This window comes from Zalophus californianus, chromosome 4 (genome assembly GCF_009762305.2).
Source record: "Zalophus californianus isolate mZalCal1 chromosome 4, mZalCal1.pri.v2, whole genome shotgun sequence".
Lineage (NCBI taxonomy): Eukaryota > Metazoa > Chordata > Mammalia > Carnivora > Otariidae > Zalophus > Zalophus californianus.
Window position 1 is genome coordinate 15,199,615 of NC_045598.1, and position 19,641 is coordinate 15,219,255.

At 39.4% G+C, this 19,641-nt stretch overlaps 1 protein-coding gene across 12 annotated transcripts in view; it reads right to left on the reverse strand.

Moving 5' to 3' along the window:
- EIF4G3 (eukaryotic translation initiation factor 4 gamma 3) overlaps positions 1-19,641 on the reverse strand; it is a 337,040-nt gene that overhangs the window by 10,248 nt on the left and 307,151 nt on the right. For all 12 annotated transcript variants that reach the window (XM_035727265.1, XM_035727264.1, XM_035727263.1 and 9 more), the window contains 4 exons: positions 16,758-16,930; positions 12,099-12,224; positions 10,503-10,584; positions 8,535-8,633 (listed from right to left, as the gene is read on the reverse strand). In XM_035727265.1, coding sequence (XP_035583158.1) covers positions 8,535-8,633; positions 10,503-10,584; positions 12,099-12,224; positions 16,758-16,930 — 480 coding nt within the window. The remainder of the gene's footprint in view (positions 1-8,534; positions 8,634-10,502; positions 10,585-12,098; positions 12,225-16,757; positions 16,931-19,641) is intronic.

Below are 19,641 nucleotides of genomic sequence, written 5' to 3' on the forward strand. Positions count from 1 at the left end.
CATGAACAAAATTTTAAAAAGCAGTCATAATATAAAATAGCAGCTCCCAGTAACTTCTTCAAGTTTTATGTTCTTCAGAAGTTGACTCAATTCAGTTTGCGCTTCATTCTTGGAAGCTTCATCAAAATTCTCCACAAGATCTGGAACTTCATCATCATCATCCTCTCTGGTAGCAAGTGGTGCTTTTCCATCCACAGATTGTTTGGGCAGAGCTTCAGCCAGTCTCTTCAACTAGTCAGACTGTCTGCACCGAGTTGGTTTAAGATACTGGGTAGCATTTCTGTCAGCTGCTTTGTCTCAGCATGGCCTGTAATGGTGAAAGTGTTCGCTGCCAGTGATGCCTGAACTTTGGGGTTGTTAAAGTGGAGCACTGTTCCTTGGTTTGTGAACATATTCACTTCTTCAATACCAGAGATATTGTTTACCCCTAACTTCTTTAAGGAGAACTGAAGTTTTTTATCATCTGCTGTAGCCGTTCTATGAACCACCTTCTTCTTTCGGCGAGCAGTTCCTTTCCCACCAATGCGCACTTGTGCTTGCAGTTTGGCGAGTTTCTCCTGGTTCATGATAGTTTCTTTCATCTTGTTGGAGCGGAAATGGGACCGTGCAGGGGAACAGGGTTGGCGCTTAGGGGGTCTCGGGCGGACCAGCTGAGATTAGGTGCACACACGCGGGGACGCAAGATGGCAGCTTCTCTAACTTTTTATATTGTCTATCTCTGATGCTCCTTAAGAACAAAAAACCAGCAAGACCCCAAGAATTGTCTCAGAGGCTATGCTCACCCCAAATCATTCAGTTGTGCTCTTGGCAGTGACATAGCTCTATGGCAGGGCAGGAATACTAACAGTACAATTTAACTCCTTCTGCAGCCTATGGTTTAATACCAGTACTGCCACAGAACAGCTGTCAAAAGTTCTAAATTTGGTGAAGTCCTTCAAACACCTCGTGACCACTGTGAATCTAAGAGAAATGATGCCATGTTATAAAATTCCTCAACAACTAGTGTATTGTATGGAGGACAACAAAAATGAAGGGTTTTATCAGTATTGCACAAAAGACCTTTTTCCTCACAAAAATCATTCAATTCCAAAGGACTGAATATTCTCGTATGGAGAAAGACTGTAAATATGTAGTCACTGCAATGAACCACATCATCATGGCCTGTGTGGGTCCAACCCAATGCAGACATGCCTTTGCGTCAGCCTTCAGAGCACCATCCACACACACTGTTCATGGCGTGCTGCAGGCATAGAGGGCCTCTGGAAAGCTCCCTGAACACACATAAGGAGCTCTGCAGCCCTGTTAGGAGCACTGGCTCCCCTGTCTTCAGATGCTGGCAGTCCAAGACTACTCTCATTTTGTTCTTAAATACTTGATAAGAGTTATCTGGCTGTTGTCTCACATCCATGACAATCACCTTGGAAAGTGTAAAAACAAGTGTACACGCTTTCAAATTCTCCCAGAACACTGGCTCGCTCTACCACGTATTTAAGTCCTAAGGCCCCCACAAGAGGCAGCTTGATGGAGCACAGACACATGGACTTGAGAGTCAGAGATGGGGGTGAGGGTGGGGATTGGGAGTTCTGTTCTGACTCAGCTACTACTTCTACTGGGGGGACTTGTTCTAAGATGGGAAGACCACCACCAACCTCAGCCAGTTCCAAGGGCTCAGTGCACTAAGAATGTTCACCAGGCTGGGCACCAACAGGGCTCTAGAAGCATACACCTGCTAGCGCCACCCACTAACCTGGAAGGGAAAAGCCCCATACCAGCAGGACCATACACTGTTTACACTGCATAACACTGTGCTGCTCATACACTAATCTGAGCTGCTTTTATGATCCTGATGCCAGTTATACAAAGTATAAGCATCATAGTTGCCCTCACAGTACTTACATGTGAGCAAAAAAAAAAAAAAAAAAAAAAAAAAAAAAATTCAGAGATTTGACATACCCTATTTCCCAGGAGGTAATTTAATCCTGAATCGAATACCAGCTAACCACAGGGCACATCTAAAGATGGACAACCCAAAGGGTAGTGGGAAGAGCTATCTCTTCATTTAGAAGAATAAAAAAAAAAAATCCGGAAAAAAAAGAATGTAAAAATCTCCAATTATGTAACTACTATTATTAAAAAAAAATTTTTTTTAAAGATTTTATTTATTTATTCGACAGTGAGAGACACAGCAAGAGAGGGAACACAAGCAGGGGGAGTGGGAGAGGGAGAAGCAGGCCCCCCGCCGAGCAGGGAGCCTGATGTGGGGCTCGATCCCAGGACCCTGGGATCGTGACCTAAGCCGAAGGCAGACGCTCAACGACTGAGCCACCCAGGTGCCCCAAAACAAACTTCTGATGACTAAATTTTTAACAGTTCTTTTGCAATAACAATATTTTGGGTGCTGCTCGTACAACATTGTGAATACACTAAATACCACTGAATTGTACACTTTAAAATGGTTAACTGGATGTTATGTGAATTTCACCTAAATTGTTAAAAAATAATACTTGAAAAAATTGGATGATTTTTATGCCATTCTGAATCATGCCATAATTGTTCAATTCTTAGAGGAGTGGTTAAAAAAACATTAAAATTATTATTAAATATTAGCAGATTATTAAAGATTATTAGCACCAGCTTTTCTCTAATACCTTTGGAGACTTTGATATATTCCTATACCCTCCCCAGATCCACAAAGGAAAAGCTACCTTGAATTCTGTGGGAGAAAAAAAATTCATCCCACTGTTTTAATTGTCTTTACCATTTAGGTAGCATTTTAAAATAATACTTTCCTATGAAGTTTTAGAAACATGCTTCAGTAATTTCAAGTCCTCTGATTCAATGTTGATAAATTAAATACCCTACTCCCACACTTAAATATACACACAAAACCAAAAGATAATGGCCATAAGTTCTTTTAAGAATAGGAAATCAATTTTTCAAAATCTTTAAACATTTTCCGTATTTATTCTTGGGTCGGAGCAGCTATATAGAATACTAATTTAACCAACCCCAAACCTACAAAAATAAAGTCTGAGAGCAATTAAAAACAATAAAATCAAACATACAGTACATTGCTCATTAATAAAATACAACATAAAAATCTGAAAATGAAAGCCTTTACCACTGCCAAAGGGAGTTGGTGGTGAGCTGTATATAAAGTTTGTAATCGTCCCTGGAAAGAAACATTTGCTTCTAAGAACCTCTGTGTTTCTGCATAAGTTACCTCATCTTTCTGGAGCCTAGAAGGCTGGGCTTCAAATTTATGGATTGGTTCATCACTACCTCTTGCAGAACGTACTAGGGTCTCCAGAAAAAAGGCACTGAACCAAGTATTTTATTAAAAAAAAGCCAAAAGTCAGGATAGGGAAAACCAGGTTTTCTAAAACCTCATTTTTCTAATTGTCCTTTAAACATTTTTATTAGTAACAACAATATTCATAATTGATTACTTCTCTGTGCTCAGTGCTTCTTAAACATTTTTATAAATTATATCTTTATACATTGTGTGCCTATTTATACATATTTATAATTATTATTTTAGGGATTTGCCTTTTATTTTTTTTTTTTTAAAGATTTTATTTATTTATTTGACAGAGAGACACAGCAAGAGAGGAAACACAAGCAGGGGGAGTGGGAGAGGGAGAAGCAGGCTTCCCGCCGAGGAGGGAGCCCAATGCGGGGCCTGATCCCAGGACCCTGGGACCATGAACTGAGCCGAAAGCAGACAATTAACGACTGAGCCACCCAGGCGCCCCAAGATTTTTGTCTTTGTCACTCAAAAGTTTCATTGTAATGTAACTTGCGAGTAAATCCCATTGAGTTTATCCTGCCTAGAGTTCACTGAAATTCCTAGATATGTAGATTCCTATCTTTGATCAAATTTGGGAAGTTTTTGGCTATTATGTCTTCAGATATTTTTCCTGCCCTGTCCTCTCACACTTTTCCCTTCTGGGACTCTCTAGTGGCCATGACGGTATGCTTGATGTTGTCCTACAGGTCCCCAGGTGCTGTTCATTTTTCTTGATACGTTTTTCTTTCTGCTCCTCAAACTGAGCAATTCTTTTAAAGGCTTCTTTATATATATTTTTTAAAGGTCTTATTTATTTATTTGAGAGCAGGGGGGAAGAGCCGACTCCCCACTGAGCAGGGAGCCCGATGTGGGACTCGATCCCAGGACCCTGGGATCATGACCTGAGCTGAAGGCAGACGCTTAACCGACTGAGCCGCCCAGGTGCCCTCCTTTATATGTTTAATGAATTAATTTTCCAATATGTATTATCATAAAGCTTATTTAAAAAAAAAACTATGGGGATTTTTTTAATTTAAAAAACTCAGTGATACTCATAGTTTCATATAACAATGCCAGAAATTTCATTTCAAAAATTAAAGATGGATTTTTATGGCAGCAAATTAGTGCCAAATCAGTGACCCCTGACTGACAGAGCAATTTCAACTACTTTATATTCAAGTTTGCAGATTCTTTTCTCTGTCTGTTGGAGCCCTCTAGTTAATTTCTCATTTTAGCTATTACAACTTTCAGTTCCAGAATTTCTATTTGGTTCGTTTTTATAATTTCTACCTCTTTATTGATATTCCCAATTTGATCATACATCATTCTTCTGATTTCCTTTGGTTCTTTGTCCATGATTCCTTCAGCAATTTGAGCATATTTAAGGCAGTTAATTTAAATTCCTTGTCTGGTATGTCCAACATTTGGGCTTCCTCAGGGATGCTTTCTGTCAATTTTTTTTCTTGTGAATGAGCCCTATTTTCCTGTTTCTTTATATGCTTTGTAATTTTTTGTTGGCAACTAGATATTTTGGATATTGTAATGTGTAACTCTGGATTTCAGACTGTTGTAGTCATGTTTATTGACTTTAGACAAAGACTACATTTCTTCCTGTGTGTGTGGTCACTACAGTCTCTGACCCATTATATCTCCCCACACAGCCAGTGGCCTTGCAGAGATTTCAGTGAATGCATGGATCCAGTGAGAAAAGTGTGGGGTGGGTAGGACCACAGACAAATGTGTCTGTTTCTTTAAATTCTTTGACAGACACCATTCAGGAAACCACCTTGGCCTAGGCAGTGAAAATAATGGCCAGGCCCTGTACTAGACCCTTAGTAAGTTGCCAGGCAGATTAAAAGGCATAGCACCAATCTTTGGAGGACAAGGTCTTCATTTCTCAACCTGGCCACCAGAAAGCTGCACCACCATCTCCCCTACTGTCTACCACAGGGCTAGGGGCTAAGAGCTTCCATGCAAAATGCCAAGGTTTCTGAAATTTACCAGATTCTTTTTTCATCAAGCTTTCCCCTGGTGTTGGTAGCACACATGTTTGACTAGGCTCCACAATTCCAAAATAGCTCATTCTAACACACCTTGCTAGCTCAATAGTTGTTTCAGTGGAAGGAGTAATCCTGGAGCTGCTTACTCCTTCATCTTCCATACAGCCACACATTGAGTTTTGAATGTTTTATAACATATGCTATCATAATAGTCCCGTGATAAATGCTACTGGGTTGTGATGTATTAATCTTTTAACATAATTTTGAACCTGACCTGTGAGAATTTTGTTGAGAAATTTTCTTTGCATTTATTAAGAATACTGGCTTATAGTTTTTTTTTTTCTTGAAATGTATTTGTCTGGTTTTATTACCAGAGTAACGCTGGTCTTATAGAATGAGTTGGCAAGAACTCTCTCCAATTTTCTGAAGAATTGGTACAGAATTCTTTGCAGAACTGGTATTATTTTTTCTTTAGATGTTTGATAGAATTCAACAGTGAAAACACCAGGGATTGGAGTTTTCTTTGTTGGGAATGTTTTTAACCATTTCAGTGTAATAGATGCTCAGATTATCTATTCTTGAGTCAGCTCTAGTGGTTTGTACCTTTCAAGAAATTTGTTCACTTCAACTAAGTTGATGTACTTACTGGCATAAAAATGATTCATAAATTTCTCTGATCATTATATTAGAAACTGTATAACATCATTTCTCTCATTCTTTCTATTGGTAATTTTAGTACCTTCTTCGCCAATTTTGTTTTCTCTGATTAGTCTGGCTAGAGATTTAACACAATTTTACCTTCTCAGAGAACCAGCTTTTGACTTCATTGACTTTTCTCTATTGTTTTTGTTCCACTGATTTCCACTTTGATCTTTATTATTTCCTTTTTCTATTTCCTTTGAACTTCATCTGCTCTTCTTTTTTCTAATTTCATAAGGTTGAAAATGAGGTCACTGATCCGTGAACTCACTTCTATTCTAAATACAGGTGTTCAGTGCTAACAATGTCACTCTAAGTACTGCTTGAATTGCATCCCATAGATTTTGATATGTTGTGTTTTTTCATTTTCAATCAAGTATTTCTTACTATCTTTTACGATTTCTTCTTCAAATCACGGGTTATTTAGAAGTGTGTTGTTAAGTCTCCAAATATGTGCTACCCACATTCTTAAAGGTTAGTTTATTGGAGAGACAATTCTAGATTAACATACTCGCTCAGCATTTTGAGATTATTCCACCATCTTCTGGCTTTCACTGTTGCTACAGCAAATTCTACTGTTTCTTTGTAGGTAACGTACTTCTTTCTAGCTGCTTTAAAAATCTTTTGTCTTTTTTTTTAAGATTTTATTTATTTGTTTGACAGAAGAGATACACAGAAGAGCACAAGCAGAGGGAATGGCAGAGGGAGAGGGAGAAGCTGGCTCTGCACTGAGCAGGGAGCCCGATGTGGGACTCGATCCCAGCACCATGGGATCATGACCTGAGCCGAACGCAGACACTTAACCATCTGAGCCACCCAGGTGCCCCCTTTGTCTTTGATATTATGCAGTTTCACTGCAATGTAATTATCCTCTGTAGTATTCATGTGCTTTCTATATATATTCTTATTTTTATCAGTTCAGGAAAAGTCTTAGTCATGGTCTCTTCAAATATTGCCTCTTCTCCATTCACTCTGTTTTTCCTCCTGGGACTCCGACTAGTCGTATGTTAGACTTTCTCATTCTACCCTTTAAATCTCATAGCATCTCTTAGAAATCTACCAGTTTGTTTTTTTTTCCAAATCTTCACAGTCATTTTGACTAGTCTTTTTTTTCTTTAAATTTTTATTGTTATGTTAATCACCATACATCATTAGTTTTTGATGTAGCATGTCATGATTCATTGTGTATAACACCCAGTGCTCCATGCAGAACGTGCCCTCTTTAATACCCATCACCAGGCTAACCCATCCCCCTACCCCCTCTCCCCTCTAGAACCCTCAGTTTGTTTTTCAGAGTCCATCATCTCTCATGGTTCGTCTCCCCCTCTGATTTCCCCCCCTTCATTCTTCCCCTCCTGCTTTTTTTTTTTCTTAACATATATTGCATTATTTGTTTCAGAGGTACAGATCTGTGATTCAACAGTCTTGCACAATTCACAGCACTCACCATAGCACATACCCTCCCCAATGTCTATCACCCAGCCACCCCATCCCTCCCACAAGATTTTATTGATTTATTTGACAGAGAGAGAGAGCACAAGCAGGAGGAGTGGCAGAGGGAGAGGGAGAAGCAGGCTCCCCACTGAGTAGGGAGCCCAATGCAGGACTTGATCCCAGGACTCTGGGATCATGACCTGAGCTGAAAGCAGAAACTTAACGGACTTAGTCACCCAGGAGACCCTTACAGGATCATTTTTTTTTAAAAAACATTTTATTTATTTATTTGACAGAGACACAGCGAGAGAGGGAACACAAGCAGGGGAAGTGGGAGAGGGAGAAGCAGGCTTCCCACATAGCAGGAAGCCTGATGCGGGGCTCGATCCCAGGACCCTGGGATCATGACCTGAGCTGAAGGCAGACGCTTAATGACTGAGCCACCCAGGTGCCCCTACAGGATCATTTTGAGAGTGAGTTGTTTCCTTTCTCTGTCACTCTTCCTCATCTAATATTTTTATGGTTGCCTCTATCTGATCCCCTACAATTCCTTATTGAGAACCATATTATATTGACCACGGGGTCTTCTGCTTGTTGTGGATTTCTGGATCCAGTTACCAAGCAGACAGCCTAGCTAAGGTTTTGGCTCTACGACTGTGTCTGTTTCCTTCCATTTATCTTTCTATGGAGTTCCTACATGGTTTCATGCAGTAAGCCTGTCCTCCAATTTTCTGCCTTATAAGGGGCATACTAGTTCTCATTACCTCACAGAAATAATTTCTGCCTGTCTCTACTGGTTTTTAGAACCAGAGCTCAGAAGACTTACAGCTTTAGTCCTATTACCCATGCTTTATTTATCAACTTCCTTTGTGGTTCATGGAGATATGTAGCTTGTTTTCTGTGTGTGGCTAAATCCTTTATATTTTATCTATCATCTAATAAGTGAATAGCTGGAGTGGCCCTAAAGCACGGACTTAAAATGACATCTTGACCATGATTCTTATTTTGGTCTACTTTTAATGACTGAACTACTAATGAAATTACCTTCATTTATTCTAGGAAACAGACGAACAACTATTAAACAGGAAGGTATAAGCCTTGTTCTTACTTACCTGCTCCAAAAGAAAATTATGTACATCTTCCCCTTCTGGTAAAAAGTCCTTCCAGGTGAGGTCAGCCTCCCTCCATAAGGCTCCCACTTTCTTATGGCTCTAAAACAGAGATAAGTCCAGTCCATTTACTTTTACATTGTGGTAAGAAGAAGGAGGAGGAGGAGGGGGAAGGGGGAGGAGAGGAGAAGGCTTGCTTGAAGTTAAGAGTATAGAATTGTAAAGAATGAAAACTCAAAACTTTCCCTTGTTGATATGAAGTTAATTTCTCAGGACTCCTGGCTTTCACACCAAAATGTCTGAATGTATGCAAATGTAACAGTGAACGGCTGTGGTACAGCTGTTTAAGGTTTAATAACTTACTTTATCAGATGACTAATCTGGGGAACTATAAACGCATGTTTGGGATTTATGAATATAAGCACCTAAAAAAAGTTCAATTCACAGAGTTCATAAACTCAACAGTGTCTCTTGTCCTAGACAGTGTTATATACATCTGCTGTTAAAGCCATTCATCAAGCCACACTGGAATCCCCCCCCTCTTCATAGTAGATCACAATTATGCTAACATGAGAATGACTAAGGAGGCTGCTGCTCCTGAACCAGGAATGAGAAGTATTTCAAGGACAAGAGGAACAAGGTTGAGCCCAAGAAACAACAGAGAAGAGCTGTTGTCAGCCAGAAAACTGATGAGAAGGTACAAGTCTACTGCCTAAATAAAGTCACAGTGATAAAGGGAAATGTCAGCCTTTGAGCCGCGGCTACCAGCTATGAAACATGTATTGATTATTTCACAGAGTAACTTTCCCATGGCATAGCTGATAACTTACCAAAGTCAGGATTTAAACTCAGGCTGACTCCAGAATTTATGCTCTATGAGAACTTGGTTAAGAGAAATGAGAATTTGCTTTCTGTTTCTACATATAAACATTAATAAGAATTTAACTTTTTAATAAGGACTAAAGTGAAGTAGGTTAGGAAAGGAGGAAGGAATTCTGGACCTACAAATTAGGGTTTGATAAAAACTTTAGTGCCATCAAGCAAATAGTACTAGTAACAAATAATCAACTAGAACTAGAGACCAGGCTATTTAATACACCCGTCCATGAATAACTGGTACAGGATGTAATACAAAGGGATTTCTGTACATTCAGAGGGAGAAATGAAACAAAACATTTTTACTGATGCCTATAAAACAATGAAATCTATCATCCCAATACCTTTGGCTCTGGTTTGAATAAGTCAGAAATCACCCCAGAATTTTCATGTATGAGTTTTGTTTTGATGTTTCTCACCGCAGGTGTTGTTAACACCACTTGCCCAAACCTCTTAGACCTCTAATATAGCTCTGATACACTCTTTTGAAAGTCTTTGTTCAAACTTGTCTGTCTCCCTTTCTAGTTTATGAATTCTTTGAAGGCTTAGTTATCTTTGTAAACTGGGATCCTGGCATAGAGCTTTGCAGAGAAATGTGCAATATTTATTAAACTAAATTAAATTTAACTTTAAGACAGAAATTCACAATCCTGTAGAATCATTTTTAACACCTGTTATTAATCAGATTACCTAGCCTGAGAACCAAAATTAAGAAAAGTAATCATTTTAGGCATCTTACCTTTCTCTGAAAGCAAGGAGTTTTCACTGAAATCTATTAAAAAGTATAAATAATGTAGCAATTTTGTTTCAAGAAGATAAAATTACTAGCCACAAATACAACATATTTTGAGATTCTTTAGAATTATACCAAATCCAGTTGAGATTATATAATTCTTTCCCAAGTTACTACTAACAGAAGGAGAAATACACCTCTGTAAGACATTGAAAACAGAGATCTCACTCTTCTTTTCAAATAATAAAAGGCTACAGAAATACTTGCACAGTGATACCTAAGCTGTTCACAGATAACTCAAGATCAAAAATCACTGCTCTTCCTAATATGCTGTTGAGTCTGACACTCAGTTTAACACTCACCATTTGTTTGCATAGAAGGTGCAATATTTCAGAAAGCAAGACCCCAGCTCTTCCAACAGGAAGTAAAGGTTTGCTAAATTCTCTGTAAAAGACAGGAGTAGTGATTAAGTTCCTCTGAACAAACTCCCTATTCTAGAACAGTAGGCAAACAATGTGTGCCAAAAAACAGATACTATGCAACCTAAATAATAATGGGCAAGAGAAAGCTCCAGGACATGCTCTAAGTAGTGTTCAGCAGAAGTAGTTCAGACTTTAGGTTCATGTTATGCTTCATGGAGAAGCTAGAAAGGGACCTTAGAATTCCTGGGTTTTGCCTTTTTTTTTAATTGCCTCAGTGACCGAAGCAATGCAATGATCAGTCTCAATCATCTATTTACATAAATACTACTTCAAGCCTAAAGGAGAGAAGAACCTTAGTTAAGAGGGAGTTGCGAAGTTTAGTCATGAAGTATTTTTAAGAAAGGAAGCTGTTCTTTAGACTATGGATGAAGCAGAAAGGGAGCATTTTTTTTCATAGTCTAAAATCAGTATTTCCCACACTGTGTTCCATAGGATATGCAAAATTATTCCTCAAGAAAAGGACTCTACAATTAAGTGAGCAATGCTGAATTAAACAAGGCCAAAAATTCTTCTTTAATTTATATTTGATTTTTTAAAGTAAGCTCTATGCCCAATGTGGGGCTTGAGCTCATGACTGTGAGATGAAGAGTCACATACGCTACAGACTGAGACAGCCAGGCGCCCAAAGTTAAATAGTTTTTGTTGTTTTGTTTTACTACAGAATTCTCATATTCTTTAATATGCTGTGAACCTCAAACAAAAGGGACCCACAGTATGTGGAGTTTGACTATATGAACAATTTTGGGGGAAATACTAATGTAAAGAAGAGTTTAGGAAAAATTAGTCTGTACAATGTAGCAACAATTTCCAACTCCTGTCCGAATCTGGGAATGCCTAAGATGCAGTTCCTTTTATTATAACTAGAGCATGTACTATCCAGGTGTCAGTCTGATAAGCTATTATGTAGAAATAACTTCTCATAGCATTTCAGCAATGACAGACATAAAAGTCAGATTAACATTAAGTTTCCAGGAGCAATAACTTTCCAGTTAAGTGATTCTGGAGCCCTATCTACAAAAACTGCTAACCTCAATGGACCACAGGGTTATCATATCCCCAAGACTTCTCCACTGTATATACAGTGTAATGTACCATTTTTATACTGAAATGTCTTGTTTTAAAATTGAGGTATAGTTGTATTAGTTTCAAGTGTACAACACAGTGATTTGACTAAAATGCTCACCATGATAAGTGCAGTTACCATCTGTCACCATACAAAGTTATTATAATATTATTGGCTATATTCCCTATGCTATACTTTTCATCCCCATGACTTATTTACTTTGTAACAGTTTGTACTTCTTAATCCCCTAAAATGAGAAGTTGTAAAGAGTCACAGGCTACATCCAAGAGCCTCCAAAGGGACCAAGGGAAGAGCACTATGCTAGAGTTAGCTGGTAAGTTTGGCATCAGTTTAGCTTGCTACACACACACACACACAAAAAAACAAAGACAAAAACAAAAAGTACAACTTACATGAGAAGTTCTCTCATGGAGATTCCGCCTTCTTTTAACATGGGGGTCACCAGTTCAGCAAGGTACAACCAAATGTGGGGAATATCAATAGCCATGTCATCTGCCAATTCCAATGTTTCTGAAAAACTGAAAAAGAACAAGAGAAAAATTCACACAAATGTAATTCAAAAGTTAAGAGTAAATAAAGAGACCAAAAATCAGTCAACAAATATCTATTAAAGCACCTACTGTTAGATACTATGCTAGGCATAAAGTAACTGATAAATAAATAAATTCTTGTTCTCAAGAGCTTATTTTTAGGGTGAAAAGTCACAGCTATTCATTTAGAAGTATAAAAACATAATTCAAGATTTTGTTAGTCCCATATACAGCATATTAAAAGGGACAAAAACAAAAGTAAATTTGTAAATGAGACATACACATAGTTACAAGGCCATACATGTAATTGTAAAGAAAGGGATGAATGACTGTTGGGGCACAGGCAGGTGTATTTGTCTTCACAGCCTTCCAGATCTCTGCACACAGAAAATGTGTGCTTTTTCACTGTAGTTCAGTTTGTAACTAGAGTACGCCATTCTGTGTACCTACCATAGAGGTCTACACGCCATTGAAAATTCTCACTTAAAAAGAGATACCACTACAAGGCAGGGTTACCTTTCTGAAGGTGCCATTTCAAAACAGTTTGCAGCTCTGTGACATTACTTAACTCTGGGCTTCATGAATCCTTAATGCCAACTTTCTGGCCTCACAGCTCATAATGATTTGACATCTATTTGCTGTACAACAGATTAACTTGACTATTCTCTCATTACGTGCACACTTTAAGCTCAGTTAATGTGCCACTGATGGAACATAATCTGGCTGGACTCCACCATTTCTGGGCTAATCATCCTATAATGTCAATTCATGTTCTATGCTTAGTGGCATAGATTAAGCTATTTAATGAGCCCATGAGACAACTATAGCTGCCCAGGTCTCTCAGCAGTAGATCTGTGGTTTTCATCTCATATTACAACTAGAAGATACCCATATTCTTGTCTTTGTTTTCTTTTTCTTGATTAGTCAGTTCATCATGAGACAGTCTGCAGAACACAATCATTGGTCAAATCCATACTGCTGAACACAGGGTTTCTTCTCTCTCTCTCTTTTTTAAGAAGTTATTTATTTGACAGAGAGAGACACAGCGAGAGAGGGAACACAAGCAAGGGGAGTGGGAGAGGGAGAAGCAGGCTTTCCGCTGAGCAGGGAGCCCGATGCGGGGTTCGATCCCAGGACCCTGGGATCATGACCTGAACCGAAGGCATATGCTTAATGACTGAGCCACCTAGGCACCCTACTTTTTTTTTTTTTTTTAAGATTAATTTATTTGAGAGAGAGAGAGCTCGCGTGAGTGAGCTAGAGCACGAACAGGGGGAGGGGCAGAGGGAGAGGGGGGAGAGAGAATCTCAAGCAGACTCAACACTGAGAGTGGAGCCCAATGCAGGGCCCAATCCACGACCCTGAGATCATGACCTGAGCAGAAACCAAGAGTCAGATTCTTAACCAACTGAGCCACCTAGGCGCCACATGGGGATTCTGTTTCATACGCAGCAACAATTATGCTTGGAGTTGATAAACTATCTAGTAAACAATGTGACACATTGAGCCTATTTGAAACTTCTGTCTAGTATTAGAATTCAGTAGCAGTGCATGCTTTGAAGGGTTCTGTAGAAGAAATGGCAGATTAATAGTTGGCTGATAAGGGCCCAGTAAAAAGGGAGGCCTTCTACTTTCCACCATCTCTGGCTTGGGGAGCTGGGCAGAAATAGCTTTAACAACTGCTCAGAGGGGAAGCCTGGATGGCTCACTCAGTTAAGCATCTGCCTTCAGCTCAGGTCATGATCCGTGTCCGGCTCCCTGCTCAGTGGAGAGTCTGCTTCTTCTTCTCTCTCTGCCCCTCACCCCACTGGAGTCTGCCTCTCCCTCTGCTCCTTACCCGCTTGTGCTCTCTCTCAAATAAATAAAATCTTTAAAAAACAAAACAAAACAAAAAAACAACTGCTTAGAAATTAGCATCTAAGGGGTAGCAGCATCCTAGGAAGCTGACCTTCGATGTTTGCCCACAATGCTATGTAAAGACAAAGGTCTTTGGATATTGGGACTGAAGAGACAAAAGACTCAGGGTATTTCCATGGCTCAAATGAAATGGCCTCTGGACAGTATGAACTATTTATAATTTGGGCTTTAGAAGTAAATGGGAAACTCTGATCTTTTTGCAAGAAAGCTCTTGGTGGGTAATGACAAGTGGCTATCACTTTGTGTCCATCTTAGAAAAAACTGCTGGGCCTCTCTATTTAGGAAGGAACAGGGGTCTTCATAGGGATCTTGGCCTAAGGATGACCTGGTTAGGTCTAACAAAGTATCAAAAGCGAGGTCTGGAGTCACTGTATTATCTCTAGCTGCAGAAGGAAGTAGGGATAGAGGAAGATGAAGTAGCTACTGAGACACAGAAATGTTAATCTCATTTGCAGTATAAATAAAAGGTGGTGGTTGTATTGCCAGCAGCAGCAACAGCACCACCACCAATGAAAGTGTAGACAGGATGTCTGGGTATGATATTTTTTCCTCAAGGAATCCCCCAAAGGGAAATACCAACATCTGAGATAGTCTAGAAATCAAGCTAGCACCTCACAAGTTCAATGAAGCAATGAAGCTAGACCCCACTTCCTGGGGTCCTTCTAGATACAAATAAACTTAAGAGTATAGTTTGAAGAAAGAGAGAAAGGGTAAACAGTAATCCAGCATTCTCATTTACAAAATTTTCTGGTGAATACATCATAATAGATGAGAAAGAAGCAAATATTTATAAATTAATATAATCGTGACCTCAGCTATAGTTTGCAGGGCTTGACATTGCAATTTCAAGTTGGTAGGCACAGAAATTTGTGAGGGCTCATATACCCTCACTTGCTCTATTTACACTGGCTGGTTATTGGAGTGAACTGATTTCTCTTTTTGAAACTGGGAAACCATCTAAGTCTTAAAGGCCAACAGTACTAGCAACTTTAGCCACAGTTTCTTACTAAGGTAACTACTTATTAAGGTAGATGGCTTTAATCTAGTCATTCAATGAATTCATAGCAAACCACCTTATTGCTGAAAGACAGCTTATTAATCATCCTAGGGGCGAGTATATATTTTCTAAGACCTTGAAGACACTGTCATCATTCCTCACAAAATCAAATGAGTAATAATTCCTAAATACATTCAACTTTGGCATTTAATGGTTACCTTATTCTAAGGGTTGACCATATCTGAAAGACATACAGTGGCATTTCATCACATGTGCATTTAATTTAAAAGAATGTACTATGAGCTTGGCCAAAATGATTTATAAAGAGAAAAATAAATAATGCAGAATTCTTACTGCCATTCTACCCAATGAACATATACGTTGAGGATGAAATGTGAGATGTGAATCTGATATTCAGCCTTCAGGAGGTCTTAGTTCCTGACTGATTAGAGAATGGGCACCTGGCAATGGTGCGTGTGTTTCTATGTTTACATTTGCACAACATGGCTCCTAAAACGAAATTTTTGCCTTAAACATTGATTTCAGAACCTAAGCCTGGGTAAGATTCTGGGCTGTACCGCAAAGAATCCAATCCATGCACATGTGATGATCACAAACATATCAGAACCTGATCTGATGAGTATACAACACTAGTGACAGCCAGACTTCATCAAAGCAGCCATCAACAAGAATCATAATGAAACTAATCTGGAACAGATTAAATCATTAACAATTTGGAGTTAACCCCCTCTAGGAGGCTAGAGTGGACAGACAAACATTCATTGGCCAAAATAACCAGTTTATTTTAAGATTTTTTTTTTTAAAGATTTTATTTATTTATTTGACAGAGACACAGCGAGAGAGGGAACACAAGCAGAGGGAGAGGGAGAGGGAGAAGGAGGCTTCTCGCTGAGCAGGGAGCCCGATGCGGGGTTCGATCCCAGGACCCTGAGATCATGACCTGAGCCGAAGGCAGACGCTTAACGACTGAGCCACCCAGGCGCCCCTATTTTAAGATTTTTATTTATTTATTTGACAGAGAGAGACACAGCGAGAGAGGGAACACAAGCAGGGGGAGTGGGAGAGAGAGAAGCAGGCTTCCCACGGAGTGGGGAGCCCTACGTGGGGTTCGATCCCAGGACCCTGAGATCACGACATGAGCCGAAGGCAGATGCCTAACGACTGAGCCACCCAGGCGCCCATAACCACAGTTTATTGAAAGGATAAGGCTTTTAGGTTTAAGTCGATTGTCCAGAATTTTCCTCACACAAAAAGAGCTTTTTCCTCAAAGAACATGCAGGGTTTCCATGTAAATGGGCTGGTGAGGGCCTGAATTTCCCCGAGGTTAAGGGGTCTCTGCTACCTTACTTACACCGTAGTACAGGTCTAACAAAATTTAGGAAACCAGGAGATAACCTTTATGCCCTAGCGCAATCCACACCAAATGCCATAATATCCACCAACATACTACCAAAATAGTATACATCAACACATTATACTGGACATAATTTTACTCTATGAAAATACTTAAAAATTTATGTACTTTTAAAATTAACCACTACTCAAGAGCCTAGAAACTGAATACCACTCTTGAGGAGGATACTGACCCTTTGAAAATGTCCTGTTTGCTGAGTTTTTCTGATTGCACCAGCTGATAGAGTAATTGGCCCATGTGATCCCTGGTGATCTGGCTCCTTTCCAGGGTGGACTCCACTCCCATTCTCACAAACACATGTAGCAGGCCCTGGGCATTCAGCTCTTCCACACACTGCATGGCTTCCTGTTCAAACAGCAAATAAAAGCTTACTCTAAAACCTGGATCCCATTACCAGAGTGTTAAAGTAAGTGTTTAAAATCTTATAGTTATGACAAAGTGAGTAGAAAGCTCCACAAACAAGATAGTTTTCAAGTATTTTTTTTAAACATTAATATAGCTCGGTAAATTGCAGGCTGATATGGGCAATATTAGTCATATTTAAAAACAAAAGAATAGAGGATCTTTACAAGGTTAATGTATTTCGGTTAACAATTTCACTACAGATTACTCAAAGAACCAGAGTCAAAAATGTATTTTTCTAAAAATGTTTACCTGTGTTACACTCATTTAAAAAACTGAAAATGGCATATTATGAAACAGATTCAATAGCATGGGTCAAACGATCCACTATGGCAACTGAGATAATTCTGTTTGGGTATGTTAATATTTGCAAAATCTTCAGTGAAGGTCTTCCTTCCCAGGAATTAAGGTTAGCTTAAGTACTAAAACCTTTTAGGAAGTTCTTGGGGTGTGGGGCTTGTGAAATGGTCCTTACCACAGGGTGATCTGGCTAGGTTCGTGTCTTTCAAGCCGGGAAGCCAGGGTTGCTGAATCACCAATACAGCAGTGTGCACCTCCCTGCCCTCAGCTACTCAATTCTGTCTGAATCCAAAATCCTTTGGTTGAACCTCTGAAGAGAGTAGCTCTTCTGAGGGTGAAGATACATGTGAGAAAGGCAGCCTCCTGACTGAGGAAGGGAGGAAGGCACATCTAGGTTTCTCACCACTGCTTTATTTTCCCCCTGCTATTTTATTTCATACCTCCCCCACATCCACTTTTTATCTAAAACACGTTCAAACTACAGAGAAATTGAAGAGTACGATATAGCTTCACTTCAATTGTGATTCATCAATTGTTAGTTCTCTTTACATATATGTAAAGATTTTAATATCCATATAATGTCAATAAAAATACTGTCTGATAGGGGGGCCTGGGTGGCTCAGTTGGTTAAGCATCAGACTTGTGATTTCAGCTCAGGTCAGGATCTCATGGGTCGACAGAAATGGAGCCCTGCATCCGGCTCCACACTCAGCAAGGAGTCTTCTTGAGATTCTCTCCCTCTGCCCCTACCCCCACTCAGGTTTGCTTGCTTTAAAATAAATAAATCTTGGGGTGCCTGGGTGGCTCAGATGGTTAAGCATCTGCCTTTGGCTCAGGTCATGATCCCAGGGTCCTGGGATCGAGTCCCGCGTCGGGCTCCCTGCTCAGCGGGGAGCCTGCTTCTCCCTCTGCTTCTCTCTCTCTCTCATGAATAAGTAAAATCTTTAAAATAAATAAATAAATAAATAAAATAAATCTTAAAAAAAAATGCTATCTGGGGGCACCTGGGTGGCTCAGTTGTTAAGCATCTGCCTTCGGCTCAGGTCATGATCCCAGGGTCCTGGGATCGAGCCCCGCATTGGGCTCCCTGCTCGGCGGGAAGCCTGCTTCTCCCTCTCCCACTTCCCCTGCTTGTGTTTCCTCTCTCGCTGTGTCTCTCGCTGTCAAAAAAATAAAATCTTTAGAAACAAAAATTAAAAAAATAAAATAAATGCTATCTGATACATATATAGTATATATTCACAATTTCCACAATTGTCCCCAAATGTCTAATATAACTTTTTGTTGTTCTAGGATACAATGAAAACCCCAACATCACATGTCAGGGTGCACGATGTCTCTTTAGACTACTTTAATCTAGATCAGTCCTTTCTTTCCCTTTTATCTTTTTATGACATTGGTATTTTTGGAAACATTCGGCCCAGGTGTCACATAAAACTGTCTTAAATACACTTTTAACCAATCAATCCTTCGTTTTTCAGCCCCATCTGCACATTACGCACATTCACAGCCTATTGAATAAATGGCCACCCATCCTTCTAATTTCTAACTTCCAGAATGTTGCTGCTGTCTATTCCCTATGTTCTTTACCCTTGTGAGTTCCTCATTTTAAAGTCCATCATCATTATAATGCTTTTTCAGAAGAGCATGGAAATGAATGCACATATCTTTAATATTTAACCTGAACTGATTAAATGTCTTCATTTTTTAAAAAAGATTTTATTTTTAAGTAATTTCTACAGCCAACATGAGGCTCGAACTCACGACCCGAGATCAAGAGTCTCATGCTCTCCCGACTGAGCCAGCCAGGTGCTCCATGAAGTGATTAAGTGTCTTCCAGTGGGAATTTATTCACTGGATCTGCATACAGGGTCAACTAACTAGATCACTGTACTTTTTAAAAAAAGATTTCATTTTTAAGTCATCTCTACACCCAACATGGGGCTCGAACTTACAACCCCGAGATCAAGGGTCACATTGCTCTACTGATTGAGCCAGCTAGGTGTCCCTTTATCATGGTACTTTTAATGTCTCAGCAATTCATAATCTTGCCCTTTCCCTCATTTTCTCATGGGTTGATTCTTATTTCTTTCAGTACTCAGCTGAAAGGACACCTCCTATGGTCTCTGTGACTGTCCAATCACTGGCTATCATATCACCTAGTTTTACTTCTCTGCACTGAAACATTATTTTTCTTTTTGTATTTGTTGTTTATTTATTAGCTATCTTTAGGGCAGCTATCTCCCATTAGATGGTAAGTTCCACAAATAACCCACAGAAGTAGACTATGTTGTTCACTATATATACAACAGAATATCCAGGCAGTCTTCCCAAAATGTGGCTGGCACATTTTA